This window comes from Budorcas taxicolor, chromosome 19 (assembly GCF_023091745.1).
Source record: "Budorcas taxicolor isolate Tak-1 chromosome 19, Takin1.1, whole genome shotgun sequence".
Classification (NCBI taxonomy): domain Eukaryota; kingdom Metazoa; phylum Chordata; class Mammalia; order Artiodactyla; family Bovidae; genus Budorcas; species Budorcas taxicolor.
The window spans coordinates 26,864,253-26,882,537 of NC_068928.1; the positions used below are offsets into that span (position 1 = coordinate 26,864,253).

Below are 18,285 nucleotides of genomic sequence, written 5' to 3' on the forward strand. Positions count from 1 at the left end.
AAACCTGAGCACCAGCGTCACGCCCCTTCACTTACTGGGCTCGGCCCGCTGGAGGGGGGAGGTGGAGTCTTCTCGGGAGTCCCGAGTTCTGAGGAAGCCCCTCGAACTGGAGGTCCCTCGGGCGCAAGGACATCCCTTCCCCGCTCCCGGACAGGTGCGCCAGGAACGCGGCGGAGCCTGAGCGGGAGAGATGCCCCAGGCTAGCCCTGGCTCCGCCTTCCCCCCGCAGGGACTCTCGGCTTCTACTCGCTCTTTATCCCGCCCTACTTTCGCCCCCACCCTCTGTTCTACTGTTTTTCTCTTCAGTCTCCTTTCCTCGCCGACCCCACCTTCCGGGGACCCCTCAGAACTGTCCACTTCAGCCATCTAATTAGAGTCTCCACCGCCAGAGCCACCGCCTAGCGCCCAACCGCCCCTCACCGCTGTCGCCTCCACCAGACACCTGGCTTCCAGAAGCGGTGCCCCAGCACCCGTCTCCTCCGCCCCCTATTCCGATCTCTGCTGGACGTGACTTAATGGCGGGGCCCTTGGCACCCCCCCGCCCCGCAGTCACAGTCTCATGCCGCCTCAAGTGTCCTTTCTGCAAGAAGGAAGAAACCACTGAAGCCAGAATCCAGCGAAGGGAGGGAGCAGGATAAGGCCTGGGTCAGAGTCTTGGCCACACCCACCATTCTCTTCCCCTGGAGTTTTTCCGCCGGTCCTCCACCTTTCCCTCTTCTTCCTCCCCCAGCCCTGCGCTAGTTTCTCACCCTCATCCGAAGCCTGGACCTGCCTGTCTGTGTGCCCTCTCCCGCCCTCTCACCGTGCCGTCCTTCAGAACATCTGGCTCTAATGTGGCCTTTGAGTCAGTCCTCAGATCCCCACCTCACCCTCAGGTTTCTTCTGTCACGCTCCCTGAGTTCTGCCCCATCCCACCAAGCATCTGCCACTTACCCATTCCTCCCTCCTCTGTTATCTCCCCTTCTTGTCCTTCCCTCTTCCTGTTTTACTCCTCATCTTTTAGTCTACCTTTGTGCCCCATCTCCAGCCCCCTTGGAGCCCAGCACCACCCAGTAGCCTTTCTCTGCATCTACCCTAGAGCGCATCCCTGCTCCCTCATGGTCCAGTTTCCTTCCAGTCTTTCCTTCTCCAACCTGACAACTGTCGGGCTCACACACCTTTCTTACTCTGTCTCTTTCACTTAATTTTTTAACCTCAAGTCTCTCATATTTCCCATCTTTGCTCCTCCTCAAACATTTCTCGGTCTTTCTTTCTTTCATTCAATAAAAATATTAATGGGCCCTTCATAGTCCTAATTAACCTGTTTTTCTGTAAAATGCAGACTTTAAGGAACTCTTTATTATTCAATTTTTCTACCTTTGATTAATGGTGAGTTTTTTATTTTTTTAAGGTGATTTCCAGCTCTGAAAATCCACGTTTCTTTTTTTTTTTTTTTTTTCATGTTTCTTGTTAGTTAAATATATCCAGCTCCTCTCCAAGCTCAGTGAGACCATCTCAGGCCAAGCCACCATCACCTCTTGCCTGGACACTGCAACCGCCTCCAAACCAATCTCTCTGCTTCCCTGCTTGTCCTTCTAAAATCTATTTTCCAGAAACAAGTTTGTTTTTTTAATAAAGTTTTTATCTTATCACTTCCTGTTTAAAATCCTTAACACTTCCAATGGCATTCTTTGGCTCCTATTGCTCCACTGGATTTGCAAATAAATGTTACACTATGGTTTATGAGACTCCATGTGTCAGCCACACTTCCTGAACTATACAGTGTTCCTTCCCACCAGAGTGCCTCTGCTCTCTGTTCTCTATGCCTGGGTGCTCTTCTCATCTACCCCCACCCAACCTTCCTTCTACCCAGCTAACCGACTCATCCTCAGCTATCAGCTCAAATATGACTTCTCCTGGGAGGCCTGGCCTGAGCACCCCGCCCCAGACTGAGTCAGGTCACCTTGCTGAATGTTCTCACTGCTACCTGTAACTGTACGTTCAACGTTCTTATCATGACTGAAAGCTATTCACTTTGTGTGATTATTTACTCAACGTCGGTCTCCCCACTATACTATAAGTTCCAAGAGATGTGTCTGGATTTTATCCCCAATAAATAGCTGATGAATAAATGACTAAATTGCAAATTAACATGATTTTCATATACTGATTTGACAAATATTTTCCGAGACCCTGTATAATGTACCAAGCACCATGCTTGACACTGGGGCTACAGCTGTAAACAAGAGGACACTGCAGACTTCCTGGTGGGCCAGTGGATAAGATTCAGTGCTTCCAGTGCAGGGGTCACAGGTTCAATCCCTGGTCGAGGAAGTTCTGCATGGCATTCTGTGCCGTCAAAAAAGAAAAAGAGGACGCTTCATTCAGGTAACTTAGATTCTAGAAGGAGGAAGCAGGCAATAAAGACATAAAATGGTGCATGTTTTCAAAGCAATAAAATAGGGCAATGTGATGAGGTTGGGTCCATTCCAGAGTAAGGTCAGGGAGACCTACTTAGGAAGGGACTGTTAAATAATGAGCCACCCAGGAAGAACCACATTATAGGCATAGGGAACAACAAGTGCTACAGCCCTGTTTCTATTGTCTCTTTGAGACTTGTATTAACTTAAAGCAGGATTGCTCCACCTCAGCACTATTGTGTTTGGGTCCAGATAAGTCTTGGTTATGGGATGGTTCTGTGCATTATAGGATATTTAATAGCACCCTGGACTTCCACTGATTTGATGCCAGTATCCTCTCCCACACCCCAGTGTGACAATCAAAAATGTCTCCAGAATAAACAAGGTCCTACTGGATAGCACAGGAAACCACATTCAATATCCTGTCATAAACCATAATGGAAAAGAATATATATATATATATATAAATATATATATATATATAATCACTGCTGTACAGCAGAAATTAATACAACATTGTAAATCAACTATGCTTCAATAAAATAAATTAAAAAAAAAAAGAAATCATTGTCTCCAGAGATTGCCAGATGTCCCAGTGATGAGATGAGCAAAACTGGTCCCAGCCTAGAACCACTGATTTAAAGTATCACCAGTCACCATCACTGTGAATTTCTTGCTCTAGAACCCTTTAAGTAAAGAGCCAGGTATGAGGAGAAAGTAGATGGAGAGTTGGAATTAGCCAGGGTTGGGATTTTGCTAAAAAGAGAGAAAAGGGGGAGTTCCCTAGAAGCCTAGTGATTTGGACTCCAGGCTTTCACTACTGTGGCCTGGGTGCAATACCTGGTCAAGGAACTGAAAATCCTAAAAGCCAAGCAGTGTTGCCAAAAGAAAGAAAGAAAGAGACAGAGAACAGAGAAGGAATTCTAATTTGCATGAGAGTGATTATGTGCTATAAATTGGGTATTAAGGAGAGCAAACATAGAAAGGAGTCAGTGGATAGTGAAAAACTGATCCAGTCAATGGTTTTGAAGTCTCCGTAAAGTGAGAGAAGTGGGGATACATGAATGGATGATCTAGAAGCCTAGGAGGTGATCATCAGAGGTGGCAGACTTGAATTCACTAAATTGGAAGAGGGTATTGTTAGAGATAACAAAGCCTTGGGTAAGGGCCTGAAGCTGGACTGAAGAGAAAGACAGTTGGAGATGAGACTGAGGGCTGAGAGGCCGTGAGTAAATGGAGTGTCCTGGTGGGTTCTGAAGTCAACAACAATGATGATGAGAACATAGGTATAAAGAAGTCGACAATGAGCTTGATCAATACCACAAGGAAGAGAAAGAAATAGATTGTGCAAAGATTGAAAGGGTCAAAATAAAACTGATTTGCAAATGATATAATCACCTACTAGAAAGTCAGATAAAAGCAAGAGAGTCTGTCAGAACTATCCATGGTGTTCAGCAAGTTTGCTGTACACAAGATCCACCCACAGAGAGTCACTAGTATTTTACTACACCAGCAATAACTAATTAGAAAATATAATTTAAAAAGTAACACTCAATTTGCATCACTGGCAAAAATTATAGAGCATCTTGGAACTAACCAAGTATTCATAAGACCTCAATGGAAGAAAAAATTTAATTCTACTAGGTCCGTCTAGTCAAGTTATGGTTTTTCCAGTAGTCATATATGGATGTGAGAGTTGGACTATAAAGAAAGCTGAGCGCCAAAGAGCTGATGCTTTTGAATTGTGGTGTTGACTCTCTTGAGAGTCCCTTGGACTGCAAGGAGATAAAATCAATCCATCTTAAAGGAAATCAGTCCTAAATATTCATTGGAAGGACTGATGCTGAAGCTGAAACTCCAATACTTTGGCCACCTGATGCGAAGAACTGACTCATTGGAAAAGACTCTGATGCTGGGAAAGATTGAATGCAGGAGAAGGGGAAGACAGAGGATGAGATGGTTGGATGGTGTTACCAACACGATGGACGTGAGTTTGAGTAAGCTCCAGGAGTTGGTGATGGACGGGGAAGCCTGACGTGCTGCAGTCCATAAGGTCACAAAGAGTTGGACATGACAACGACTGCACTGAACTGAAAGAATATAGAAGATGAATGAATACAGAAATAGTCCATGCTCTTAAATGGGATAACTTAACATTATAAAAGTATCAGTTGTCCCCAGAATAACATACTATTTGATATATTACCAAAAAAAATTCAATTGGTGTTTTTTTTTAAGATATTAATAAGTTTACCTTAAAACACACACACACAAATAGTTAGGTCTTCGCTGAGAAGTAAGAGAGACAAGAGGGGTCTTGCTCTTCCAGAAATTTAAACTTGCTACAAAGCACTCAGCAACAGTAACTGTATAGTATTAGTGCAAGAACAGAGAGATACACCAATGGAACAGAATACCAGAGACAGAGGTACTTACATATATATCAAAAGTGCGTGCTGTATGCTAAGTCACTTAAGTGGTGTCTGACTCTTTTTGACCCTGGGGACTATAGCCCACCAGGCTCCTCTGTCCATGGAATTCTCCAGGCAAGAATTGCAGGGAATTCTCCAGGTAATTTTCTCTGCCATTTCTTTCTCCAGGGGATCTTCCCAACCCAGGGATCGAACCCACATCTCTTATGTCTCCTGCATTGGCAGGCAGGTTCTTTACCATTAGTGCCACCTGGGAAGCCCATATCAGAAGTGGACATGTGGTAAATGTGGTGGGAATATGAGAAAAATATATTGGATCCCTAACACCCAAAACAAGGATGAACTCTAGATGGATTAAAAAGACCTAAACATGGAGAAGAAAATGGCAACCCACTCCAGTATTCTTGCCTGGAAAAGTCCATGGACAGAGGAACCTGGCAAGCTGCAGTCCATCGGGTTACGTGACTGAGCACGCACAATTGAGGAGGGTAGAGGGAGATGGATTGGTAGCAATAAACTGGTAGAACTAAAAAAAAACAAAAGACCTAAATGCGGGGACTTCCCTGGTGGTCCACTGGTTAAGACTCTGTGATCCCAGTGCAGGAGGGGCAGGTTTGATCCCTGGTCAGGTAACTAAGATCCCAGCTGCCACGGTACAACCAAACAAAAATGTAAATCAAAAAACTGTAAAGTTCTTAGACTAAAAGGTAAATTTTGATGCAAAAATGGAAAAGAACACATGCAAAATTTCAAAATCACAAATCCTAAGGGGAAAGTTGGTCATTTTGATGATACTAAATTTAAAGGTTTCTGCTAAATGAAGTTCACGAAAGAAAAATTAACAGGCAGACGATAGAACAAGAGAAAATATTTGCAAAATCCAAATATGACAACGAACTAATATTATTTGTTTAAATGTCTTGCCCATCAACAGTAAAAATATTCCAAGAGAAAAATGGGCAAAGAATACATGGAAGGGATTTGCCAAAAAATAGAAAGCCAAAATGCTAACAAGAGTTTAAAGGGATGCTCCAAGCCATAAGTAATCAGAGAAAACTGAAATACAATATCACCTTTCACCTACTGAACTGACAAAAATTGACAAATTCTCATTTATTTAAAATCTCATATAGTCCATTCTGATGGATCCCCTGGAGAAGGGAATGGCTACCTACTCCAGTATTCTGGCCTGGAGAATTCCATGGACTGTATAGGCCATGAGGTCGCAAAGAGTCAGACACGACTGAGCAACTTTCACTCACTTCATAGTCCAATTCTGGATTTTAAAAGACTGACCATCTGAAGTGCTGGTGTGTGGAGGTACTGGAACTTTTAGATATTGTGGGTGGGCATGTAAAGTGGGACAACCACTTTAGAAAACAATTTGGTCAATTCATAGAAAGTCACACACTACTGTCTGTTGCTAAAGTTTCCCAAAGATGCAAGAAAAACAGTGTCCTGGCACTTTCTGTCTGTCTGATGGTGGCAGCCCAGATTGAATAGGGGAATACAGGGACAGATTGTTTGCAACTCAGAAATGACCCTGTGAGCAGTAAAACCTGATTTACTTAAAAAAAAAAAAAAAGAAGTTACACACACACACACCTGTCATATAATCCACCCATCCTACTCTTAGGTATTTTCCAAGAGAAATGAAAGTATATGCTCATTTGAAGACCTGTATGTAAATGTTCATGGAAGCTTTATTTGTAACAGCCACAAACTGGAAATAATGCAAATATTCATCAACAGGTGATGGACAATCTAACTGATTACTATTGATAATCAAATCAATAATACTTCACAATAAAAAAGAATAAACTCACAATACACGAAACAACATATATGAATCTCAAAATTATGGGAAGTAAAGAAGTCCAGACAAAAGGAGTAGAATCTGTGTGATTCTATTTGCATAAAATTCTAAAAAATGCAAACTAGTCCCTCATGACTGAAATCAGATCAGTGGTTGCCTAGGGGCTGACAGGAGGAATTACAAAGAGGTACAAGGAAACACAGAGGGTGATGGGTGTGTTCATTATCTTGATTCTGGGGACAGTTTCAGAGGTGTATACATGTCAAAACATCAAATTAGCTGTTAACTAGATGTATTGTGGTAATCATTTTGTAATATATACATATATCACTGTAATACATACACATATTTTGTAATATGTACATATATATACATGTACACCTGAAATTAAAGTTACATGTCAAAAAAAGAAAAAATTTAAAAAAATAAAGTTACATGTCAATAACACCTCAAGATAAAATCTTTATTTATTTATTTATTTGGCTGCATCAGGTCTCAGTTGCAGTATGTGGGATCTAGTTCCCCAACCAGGGATGGAACCTGGGCCCCCTGCATTGGGAGCAGGGAGTCTTAGCCACTGGACCACCAGGGAAGTCCGAAGAAAAAATGTTTTGCCTTATCAAACTGTACATTTTAAACATGTACAGTTTATTGTTTGTCGATTCTATCTCAATAGAGCTTTTCAAAAACCAAACAAAAACAATAAACTGTATCTATTTCTGTCTTTTCTAAGCACTATATGAGTATTACAGTATTCACCTTCATTAAAACCCTAAGATGTGGATACTATTATTATCTCCCTTCTCATTTTACAGATGAGGTAAATAAGGCACAAAGAGCTTAGACAACTTTCCCAAGGGCGCAAAGTTATTAAGTATCAGAGCTGGGACTCAAACTCAGGCAATTCAGGTCCAGAGTCCATACTCTTCACTCAGCTGCTTCTGGGTGGATGCTGCCTGAGAGGGTGGTGTGGTAGTAGCAAAACTCTCCAGAACTCCTGATAGAAGTGGAGACTGTGACAGCCATTCTCAAAAGCAAGCTGGTAGTTTTTAGTCAAATTAGGTAGAAGTATACCCTATGACTCAGCAATTCTGCTCATGGAGATAGATATAAATAAAGACAAAGACATAGGCAGAGGCAGAGACATAGCTCCATGATCACTGCCACATTCTTTGTTGTGGTTGGGAAGTGGAGGTGATATGGGTGCCTATCAGTGGGATGACTGACACTGTGGAGCATTAGGCAATGGTACATTATGCAATGAATCAATAAATTATGCAATAAAATAATTATGAAACCATCACTTGGGTAATCACAGAACATGAATGGGTTTTCAAAACATAGCGCTTACTGAAAATAAGTAAGATCAGATTGAAAGATAAAAACAGATGCTGTGTACTGGGTTGTGCTCAGTTGTGTCTGACTCTTTATAACCCCATGGACTGTAGCCCTCCAGGCTCCTCTGTCCTTGGGATTTCCCAGGCAAGAGTACTGGAGTGGGTTGCCATTACCTTCTCCAGGGGATCTTCCCGACCCAGGGATCCAATTGACATCTCTTGCATCTCCTATATTGGTAGGCAGACTCTTCACCACTGAGCCACCTGCACATAAAACAATTCATATTTTGCAACAGTACAACAAAAGGGAGCCTTGAATGCATTGGGATGGTGGGTTTTTGAGAGAAAACAAATGAGAAATGGATGTGGAAATAAAAAAGGATTTTTTTTTAATAAATACAAGATAAGACATTGATCAGTGAGTATCATGTACCAAGAACTGTGCCATTAATTCAATCCTCTGTACCTGAGACCCTCATATATTGACGAAAACAATGATGGGACAAAGGGAGGAGATGGCATTGCTGGAGCTCATGGGTCCAAGGCTTCCCTCTAGAAGCTGAAAGCAAAGTGGGCCTGAAGAGTAGGAGCTGGAGGCAGAGAGAGTGAAGAAACATCCTGGCTTTCTCCTGTCCTTCAATCTCTCACCTCCTATGGGCTATATCCAGTCAGAAGAGTTTGAAAACAAAAGCCTGGAGGGATCAGCTCCCCATGTCATAGGGCAGAGCTTAGAAAGGGCTACAACTGGTTCTGAGATCAAATGAGCCACGGATTAATTTCTAAGCAAGATGAACGCACACATGCTCCAATGCTAAATGCCCACAGTGTCCTGTGTCTCATTTCTTCCCTTCCCATCCTGTCTCCAGGACTTTCCTGGTGGCTCAGACGGTAAAGCATCTGCCTACAATGTGGGAGACCTGGGTTCAATCCCTGGGTTGGGAAGATCTCTTGGAGAAGGAAATGGCAACCCACTCCAGTATTCTTGCCTGGAAAATCCCATGGATGGAGGAGCCTGGTAGGCTACAGTTCATGGGGTCACAAAGAGTCGGACACGACTGAGCGACTTCACTCACATCCTCTCTCAATTAGTCTCTTTCTCCCACCTTCCCAGCCATTTTTCTCCCTCCCTCCCGACTCTCCTTATTCCCATTGTCTCTTCTACTCCCCACCACTTTCTGCTTTCTTTTTATCTTCTTTATCTAGATCTGACTTGCTTTCCTTGATTCTACTTTCCCTGGGCCTTAAACTCCTAGAAGCATCAGAACAAAGCATCTGAATGAGACTGGGAAAGTTCCTTGACCCGAGTGCCAGGAGACACCCCAAGGCCTGCATTTTATCTGCTACCCTGACTTTTCATCTGCCTCCAACCTGTGCCTCCCTCCAGCTCCCTTTTTTCCTCTTGGCACCTTTCTCAGCTTTCCCTCTCTCCCTGCCCTCTTCCCTTCATGGCATTCCAGCATCCCTGGTTTTCCTTTTACCTTCCCAATTACCTTCCTTCTCTGCTTCCAACAATCACTTCTGCTCCTTTTTATTCATAAGCGATTTGTTCTCCTCAACTAGCAGACTTTAGTTCTTCTACTTTAGTTCCCCTTGGTCAGGTATGTGGAACCGTTTACCAAAGGTTCCCCCATTCGTGACTGTTCCCCAGTCCATATTCCTGACCATCAGGAGCAGACCCTCATTTCATTCATTCAACAAATAAATATTGAGTGCTCATCCTGGGTGAGCTGGGTGTTGAGGATACAGAGGTAAACAAGATGATTATCTGTCCTCAGGGTTACTGTGCAGAGAAGAAATTATGACAATGTACTATCCTGAGGACACATGGTTTTCTGAGGCAAAGCCAAGGAAGGTATCACAGGGGCGGGGGCGGGGGGAGAGTTTTTTGGAGGACCAATGGGAGTCCTTTGGCATTCCAGACTAAGGAATTATTCAGTTCAGTTCAGTCGCTCAGTCGTGTCCGACTCTTTGCGACCCCATGAATCGCAGCACGCCAGGCCTCCCTGTCCATCACCATCTCCTGGAGTTTACTCAGACTCACGTCCATCGAGTCAGTGATGCCATCCAGCCATCTCATCCTGGGTCGTCCCCTTCTCCTCCTGCCCCCAGTCTCTCCCAGCATCAGAGTCTTTTCCAATGAGTCAACTCTTTGCATGAGGTCGCCAAAGTACTGGAGCATCAGCTTTAGCATCATTCCTTCCAAAGAAATCCCAGGGTTGATCTCCTTCAGAATGGATTGGTTGGATCTCCTTGCAGTCCAAGGGACCCTCAAGAGTCTTCTTCAACACCACAGTTCAAATGCATCAATTCTTCGGCACTCAGCCTTCTTCACAGTCCAACTCTCACATCCATACATGACCACAGGAAAAACCATAGCCTTGACTAGATGGACCTTAGTCGGTAAAGTAATGTCTCTACTTTTGAATATACTATCTAGGTTGGTCATAACTTTTCTTCCAAGGAGTAAGCGTCTTTTAATTTCATGGCTGCAGCCACCATCTGCAGTGATTTTGGAGCCCCCCAAAATAAAGTCTGACACTGTTTCTATTGTTTCCCCATCTATTTCCCATGAAGTGATGGGACCAGATGCCATGATTATTAGTAGCCACCAAAGAGTGAAACAGCACAGTGTGTTCTGGATACAAGAAATAGTTAGGAATTGACTAAAACTTGAGGGGAGGGGATAGAAAGTGAGGCAGAGATAGGAGGAAAGGCAAGAGGTTTTGTTCACTCTGAAAGGGGGTTAGAACTTGACAGTGGGCAACAGAGACTTCTGAGGGGAGAGTGAGGAGATTGAACTCTTTTTGAATTGTACTCTGCCCCTCCTTGTAAGGGAAGAGGAGCAGGAAGACCAGGCAGGGTGATGGCTGTCTGAACCAAACTGGCCACAGTACAGGTGGAAAAAATCAGATGAATATGAGGGTTTAGGAGGTCAAAACACTAATGCTGGTAACTGGATAAAGGTGGGGAGTGCAGGAGAGGAGGAATTAAGCATGACTTCCTCTTTCTGATACGAGGGACAGGCTGGCTAACAGGACGGTTCACTGGGATGAGGAAGTTAGCAGGAGAAGCAAGTTTGAACATGCTGATCATGTGAATTGCCCACCCAGGCGGCAGCTGAACACTCGGATCTGAAGCTCCCAGAGAGAGGCCTGGGCCTGAAGTAATGGAAGCCTTAAAGATGTGGAACGAGGGGGGACAGTGGGCAGCGGACCACCCCGGCCCGATTCTCTGTGGATCCGCGCTCTCCCTCCAGGTGGCACTAGAGCCCCGTGCTTCTGAGTCCCGTTCTTCACAGCGCGCGCTGTCGGTGCTCAGAGCGCTACGCTGCTGCTCCGGGGACTTGCCAACTCTAGGTCGCACCCTCCTCGCTGGGCATTCAAACCTGGAGCGACCTCCAGAGAGCGTGTCCAACTCGTCCACGCAGCCAGCACATTCTTGGCGGCTCAGGCACCTCAGGGCTGGTGACGTGGTTGGTGTGACCAGCTGTCCCTCCGGCCACCTCCAGGAACCAACGTGGGGAATGGGTGTAGGGGAAAGGCTAGAGAGGCAGTGCCCCGAGCACGGATGCATGGAAAGACGACCCCCGAGGCCAGACACCTGAGCCGTTAGGAAAGGAATTTCCTGTGCCCCGGGTCATCTCCGCGTGGGAAGCCTGTCGCGGATCCTTTAAGGCTCCATCTCCCTGTCCTCCCCCGCCCAGGACAGGCTGGGACAACCGGGACCTGACATTTGGCGTCTCCCAACGTGGGAGCTAAAAATAACCGCTGTGGGTTACTCCAGGCCATTGCTCTGCACCCACCCCGCGCGCCGGCTAGCGCTCGGTCTCGGGCCGCCCGAGTTCTCTCCTGGGCAAGTTTACCTGGCCCGTCCCCTCCCATCCCTTGGAAGTCGCTTCTTTACCCCCGAACCTCGGCCGGCGGGCGGAGACTTCACATGAAGGGGAACAGGGCCTCCAGGTTTCCCGGGACCCCGTTCTCAAAACTTGCGGGAGGCAGACTGGCGGAAACCCGAGGGGCGGGTCTCACCCGGCACGCTGAGGGGCGTGGCCTCGCTGGCTTACCCCACAGCGGGTGCCAAACTCCCAGCCCCAGGCTCAGGGAGGGGCGTGGCCTGCTGGGGTGTGCGGGCTCCTGGCCAATGGGTGCCGTGAAAGGCGTGGCCCTAGGGGCTGCGGGGGCTGCTCTTCGGGTCTTTTCCCCCCAGCCAAGCTTCGCCAGATTCCCAGGAGCTGCTGTCTGGCTCCTCGGCTTGTGGCTGTGGGTCCCGCCAGACTCGCCTTCCTCACAAAGCTCCGGGACCCCCATCACCCCCGCGTCCTCCGCCCACCAGGCTGGGGTCGCAGACCCCCCCAGTCGCCTCCCCCTCGTCTACTGCAGCTCCTGCGTCTCCAGTTCCTAAGACAAGATGCCGTCGGGCTTCCAACAGATCGGCTCTGAAGTAGGGTTTAGCATGAGGGGGCGGGACGGGGACAAGGGTCCCGCTTTTCTCGGGCTGGGGTCGCGCTTGGGGTCAGCTAGGGGGCGGTCCTTGCGCAGGCGCAGGGGGTGGGGTGGGGGACTGGCTATTTATACCCGAGCGGGACAACCCATGACTGTCAGATTCCAGTCACTCCAAGAGGCAAAATGAGTCTGGGGGATCATTGTGGGCAAGAACCACAGCTGGATTCTGCGTGTCCTGGGTTTGCCCCCTTCTCTAGTTCGCGGCGCTTTGCGCCGGGATCGAGGACTTCCTGCCCTCAAGAAAGCAGATTCAGGCGAGTCTTGCCCTCCAGGAGCTGTCCGTCTGTCCCGGCTCGCCAGCCCGCAGCTTTTCGAAGACCGGAGGTGCTCCGTAGGTCCACCCCCACCCCCACTCTTGGCAGTCCTCCAGGACGCTGAACTTTCCCTCGGCCCTACGGTTGGTGGAGGGGTAGAGGGGAGTGTCAGCCCTCCCTCCCCGAGCTCAGGTTTCCTTTTGGAGACAGTCTGTGCCGCCAGCGGTCAGCCACCAAGGCTACCGCCCCTCACACCACCTTCCCGCCCCCATGCCCTGCGCAAGGCTCGCTCAGGCAAAAGCCAGCATGGCCCCCTGCCCTTTGTCGCAGCTTGGAGGGGGAAGGGAGGAGGCTGGGGCGGAGACAGAGAAGGCCATAAGCCAGGAGGAACGACCGCGATGTCCTTTTTGGAATTGTCCTTCTTGAGCCTACTGGGGGCTTCCAGGAGCCCGCGGAGAGAACCCGCAGATGGAAGAGAAGAGGACAGAGACTGATGATGCTAACACACTTGTTACTTTATAAAAGCAGCACCATTGGGGCTACTCAACATTCAGTTTTGATTTTCACACTTTCACTTGACAAGCAACATCACCCCCATCTCTTCAGTTCAAAGTGAGGAAGTGAGTTACCTAAGGTAGCACAAACAGGAGTCTCTTAATGCCAAGCCTGTCCCTAGGTTAGAGAGGAATTGTGAGACCCAGGTTCTCAAACGTTTCTCTGCTTGCTGGACTCAAACATCAGTTTCTCCTTCATGCCCTGGTACTCTTGGCTTCTTCCTGCTCTTGTTTACACTGAGATCTTCGATTGATTCCTAATATGGGTCCACTTTCCCTCATCCGACACGTTGGATGAAACCCAGCATCTTTAGACTCCTACTGGGCCTGGGCCCCCGGAGGAAGGAAAGATGCCACAGTTCCAAGTGACATGCCTCCTCTCTGCTTCTGCCTGCCCAGGATGGGGAACCCCCTCGGCAGCGAGTCACTGGGACCTTGGTCCTTGCCGTATTCTCTGCTGTTCTTGGCTCCCTGCAGTTTGGCTACAACATTGGGGTCATCAATGCCCCCCAGAAGGTGAGGGGCTACAGTTGGCAGAGTGGGGTGCCCAGACAAGGTGGGGGGGAGTGGGTGAGCAGAGAGGGAAGAGTCTAGCAGCTAATCACTCCTTTGCTGTGCCCCCAGGTGATTGAACAGAGCTACAATGAGACCTGGCTGGGGAGGCAGGGGCCTGAGGGACCAAGCTCCATCCCACCAGGCACCCTCACCACCCTCTGGGCTCTCTCTGTGGCCATCTTCTCTGTGGGTGGCATGATCTCATCCTTCCTGATTGGCATCATCTCTCAGTGGCTGGGAAGGTATGGGGCTGGAGGGTGAGGGTGGAGGGACAGGAAGAGAGCCAGAGCATGGGTTCCTGGACTCTCACAGCCCCACTCTCTGCCAGGAAGAGGGCCATGCTGTTCAACAACGCCCTGGCAGTGCTGGGGGGCACCCTCATGGGCCTGGCCAAGGCAGCTGCCTCCTACGAGATGCTCATTCTTGGGCGGTTCTTCATTGGCGCCTACTCAGGTACCCACAGGCACTGTGGCCCTGTGCAGGGCCTTGCTCTCCTTCACTAGCCCTGGCCTTGGGGATGGCGGCGGGGGGGAGGCGGTGGGCAGCTGCCCTGAGAAGCTCTCTTCTTCCCTCTGCTCAGGGCTGACGTCGGGGCTGGTACCCATGTACTTGGGGGAGATCGCCCCTACTCACCTGCGGGGCGCCCTGGGGACACTCAATCAACTGGCCATCGTCACTGGCATCCTAATTGCCCAGGTGACTGGGCCTGGCCTCCTGGGAGGTTGGGCAGGGGGTTGGGGCTCTGGGTACAGGCTGAACATCCTGCCCTCCCTCCCTGCCTTCTCCCACAGGTGCTAGGCTTGGAATCCATGCTGGGCACAGCCACCTTATGGCCACTCCTCCTGGGCATCACCGTGCTGCCTGCCCTCCTGCAGATGGTCCTGCTGCCCCTCTGCCCAGAAAGTCCCCGCTACCTCTACATCATCCAGAACCTGGAGGGGCCCGCCAGAAAGAGTGAGCTCCCGTGCCATCCTGCGGGCACCTGTGCCTCTCCCAGGCCCTCTGCCTGCCCTCTCAGGCCTGACCCCCCTCACTTCCAGGTCTGAAGCGCCTGACGGGCTGGGCCGACGTGTCTGAGGTGTTGGCTGAGCTGAAGGAGGAGAAGCGGAAGCTGGAGCGTGAGCGGCCCCTGTCCTTGCTCCAGCTCCTGGGCAGCCACACCCACCGGCAGCCCCTCATCATCGCCATTGTGCTGCAGCTGAGCCAGCAGCTGTCAGGCATCAATGCGGTATGGGCATCAATGCCGTGTGGACGCAGCCACCTCCAGGAGGGGCAGGGTTAGGGAATAGCCCCAGAGGAATGAAGAAGGGAGCAAGCCTCTGCTTCGTTAAAGTTCAGGGTCAGTCCAGCTTGGTGTGGCTTCAAGGGAGGAAAGAACATCCTTTTCATCACCTTTTCTTCTGGCCCACCTCTAGGTTTTCTATTATTCGACCAGCATTTTTGAGTCAGCAGGGGTAGAGAAACCAGCCTATGCCACCATCGGAGCCGGCGTGGTCAACACAGTCTTCACCTTAGTCTCGGTAACTGCTGGCCTCTGGAAGGGTCCCCACCGTTGGCTTCTGGACATACCTGGGTGTCCCAAAGATCCAGCCCTTGGTTGACCCCAACCACCCAATCCCTCCCACGTCCCAAGCCCTGAAGGCCGCTGGCAAGCCCTGACTCTTTCTGCAGGTGTTCTTGGTGGAACGGGCTGGGCGCCGGACCCTCCATCTCCTGGGCCTGGCAGGCATGTGTGGCTGCGCCATCTTGATGACTATGGCTCTGCTTCTGCTGGTGAGGCCTGAGGATAGGGAGGGGACCAGCCTCCCAACCCCAGGGAACTGCCCCAAGGGGCTCTGTGGACAGCCAGGGTCATTCCTCAACATACATGCCTTTGACCTTGGGCCCAGGCCTTGTGCCAAGACCATGCCCCTGAGGGACCCAGGCTGCATGCACTTCCTCCTGCTCTAGGACACCGTAGCATTAGCCTGGCAGCCAGCGGGGAGAGCCCCTGTGAAACCTCAGGGACAGTAATTCCTAAGAACCCAGCTCTAGAATCATGAGGGAATCGACATAAGATCCTGAATCAGCACAGGGCAGCCAGCTGAATGTCAAATGCTTGAAGGCCTGTTCTAACCTAGGTGGCAGGTCCCCTGCCTGTGAATGGCTGGTAGGGTTGATGCCAGTTTCCTGGGTGGAGGGCAAAGGAAGATCCTGAAAGACCTGACCTGAGTTCTCCACCCTCCCTGCCCGGCCCCCAGGAGCGGGTTCCAGCCATGAGCTATGTCTCCATTGTGGCCATCTTTGGCTTCGTGGCCTTCTTTGAAATTGGCCCTGGCCCCATCCCCTGGTTCATCGTAGCCGAGCTCTTCAGCCAGGGACCCCGCCCAGCGGCCATGGCAGTGGCTGGGTTCTCCAACTGGACGTGCAATTTCATCATTGGCATGGGTTTCCAGTATGTGGCGGTAGGTCCCCTGCCCCCGCCCCCATCTCCCACACCGTCAGCCAGAGGAGGGCAATGCATCACTAGCCCAGATGCTTTCCACTCAGCATCCCCCCAGCCCGCCTCACCCATAGACTGCTGGTTGGGGGATCACTTTAGTGGACCACATGGGTTCTGAATACCGCCTGCTCCACTAGAATCAAAGCAAAGAAGGGAATTGAGCTAGATGGAAAACAACAGAGCTGTCTTCAAAGCCAACTACTGGCATAACTTACTTAGGAGTAAAATTACAAACTTTGTATTAATAGTGCAAATGGCCAGGAATCCACTGAGTGCAGTAACTCAGGATGGTAAGAGAGGGAGAAACCAGGAGAGATGGGGTTCTCTTTTCACTAAAGAGAGAATTCTCTTTTCAGTAAATTCTCCTGGTAATTTCCATTGCCCACCAAGGAGCCACCTGCTTCGTGCAGTGTCCCAATTCCCTGTGAGGATCTTTGGCCCCAAGCCAGTCCTTTAGTCCTGGCTTGCCCAAGGCCACCCGTTCCCTCCCCTCTGTCAACACCTCTTTCTCCACTTGTCCCAGGATGCTATGGGTCCCTACGTCTTTCTTCTATTCGCGGTCCTCCTGCTTGGCTTCTTCATCTTCACCTTCTTAAAAGTGCCTGAAACCCGTGGCAGGACGTTTGACCAGATCTCAGCCGTCTTCCGCCGGACACCTTCTCTTCTGGAGCAGGAAGTGAAACCCAGCACAGAACTGGAGTACTTAGGGCCGGATGAGAATGACTGAGGGTCCACACAGGGGTGGGAGAGCCAGTTCTCTCCACTTGCCCAGAGACCCCCTCTCCTTTCCTCTGCAGCACTTTAACCCTCTCTTCCCCATTACTTCCAGGGCAGAGAAAACCCCTGCAGCCTGGTGGGGTTGGGAAGCTGGAGGGAAGGGTGGTCTGAGCACCCCCTCATTCCCCTCGTGTGACCTCTTGGATTATTTGTGTTGTGGTTAGGCAGTGGCTGTGGGGTGGGTCAGTCTCCCCTCCATCCCCTCCTTCTTCAGTAGCCACCCCACCCCACCTCAGCTCCAGAATACTTGTGCCCTGGCTAGTGAAGGGGGTTTACAGGGAGGAGAGACTCTAGGACTGACTTTCCGGTGGGGGTGAACCAAAGCCCGAGAGCAGGACAGAAGAGAGATCCAGTTCCTGCCACCTTGGACTCCTCCCCTTCTGGCACTTCCTTGGAATTCTTGCCACAGACTCTGGGTGAAAGGGGAGGGGGTCTGTCTGTCCCCTCCAGGGCAAAGGACACACCCCCTTCCCAAGATTTAATCTCACTTCTCACACGGCAGGCTCAGTCCTCTTGCTCAGCCTTCCAGAGCGAGAGGGAACACGCATCCATCCATGGCGAGAGGAAGGGACAGTGGGCTCCCCTCTAGACTCAGGGTTCTGGGCTCCACCCCCGTTGCTCCACAAGGCTGCCAGGTGGGGGCTCCGGCTCTTCCCTCCTCTCCCATCCTGGGAGGGTATTATACGCACGGGCTTTTGACCAACTAAGGGCAAGAGGGATTTGAAAGGCTGCCTGTAAACACTGGGCTGGGAGGAGCCTTCAGATATTTTTGTATATGTTTGAAAAAGCAGGGGCAGGGAGGAAAAACTGAAGGTCTGTTGTACTAAATGTATATATAGAGAGATCCATATATAAAGTTACTGTATGAGATATGCATCCTGTCATGTGGAGGCACTCCAAGACGGGCTGAGACCCAGACCACAGCCTCCCCACCCCCGCCTCTTCTCCATCCTGCCTCAGTTCCAGGTCACAATCTGCTGGACTGGACGCTGTCACTCATGCCTCCACTTAAGAGCTGGAATCATTGCCTTTGTTAACAGTAGTAAAGCCTCAGTAAGTTGAAGCTGTAGGTGCCAGACCCTGCTCTTGGCAGTTTGTCCCATTTCACAGATGGGAAAAGTCAGTGTCCCAGGGATGAAGGCACTTCTGCAGAACTGCACAGCTAGAACTATGGGAA

The 18,285-nt window shown here is 49.5% G+C and overlaps 1 protein-coding gene and 1 long non-coding RNA gene across 2 annotated transcripts; one reads left to right on the top strand and one right to left on the bottom strand.

Moving 5' to 3' along the window:
- Positions 1-2,207: 2,207 nt before the first annotated feature.
- Positions 2,208-12,001, bottom strand: LOC128065182 (uncharacterized). Its single transcript, XR_008201039.1, has 3 exons — positions 11,847-12,001; positions 8,159-8,248; positions 2,208-2,328 (listed from the first exon to the last, which is right to left on the bottom strand). It is a non-coding gene; the product is annotated as an uncharacterized LOC128065182 (long non-coding RNA).
- Positions 12,002-12,173: 172 nt separating this feature from the next.
- On the top strand, positions 12,174-17,976 carry SLC2A4 (solute carrier family 2 member 4). The gene is made up of 11 exons (XM_052658387.1): positions 12,174-12,424; positions 13,694-13,810; positions 13,919-14,091; positions 14,178-14,302; positions 14,430-14,545; positions 14,641-14,803; positions 14,890-15,077; positions 15,265-15,369; positions 15,521-15,622; positions 16,090-16,293; positions 16,855-17,976. Exons 1-11 carry the CDS (start codon positions 12,392-12,394, stop codon positions 17,056-17,058), a joined length of 1,530 nt encoding a protein of 509 aa, XP_052514347.1. The 5' UTR covers positions 12,174-12,391; the 3' UTR covers positions 17,059-17,976.
- The last annotated feature ends 309 nt before the right edge of the window (positions 17,977-18,285 follow it).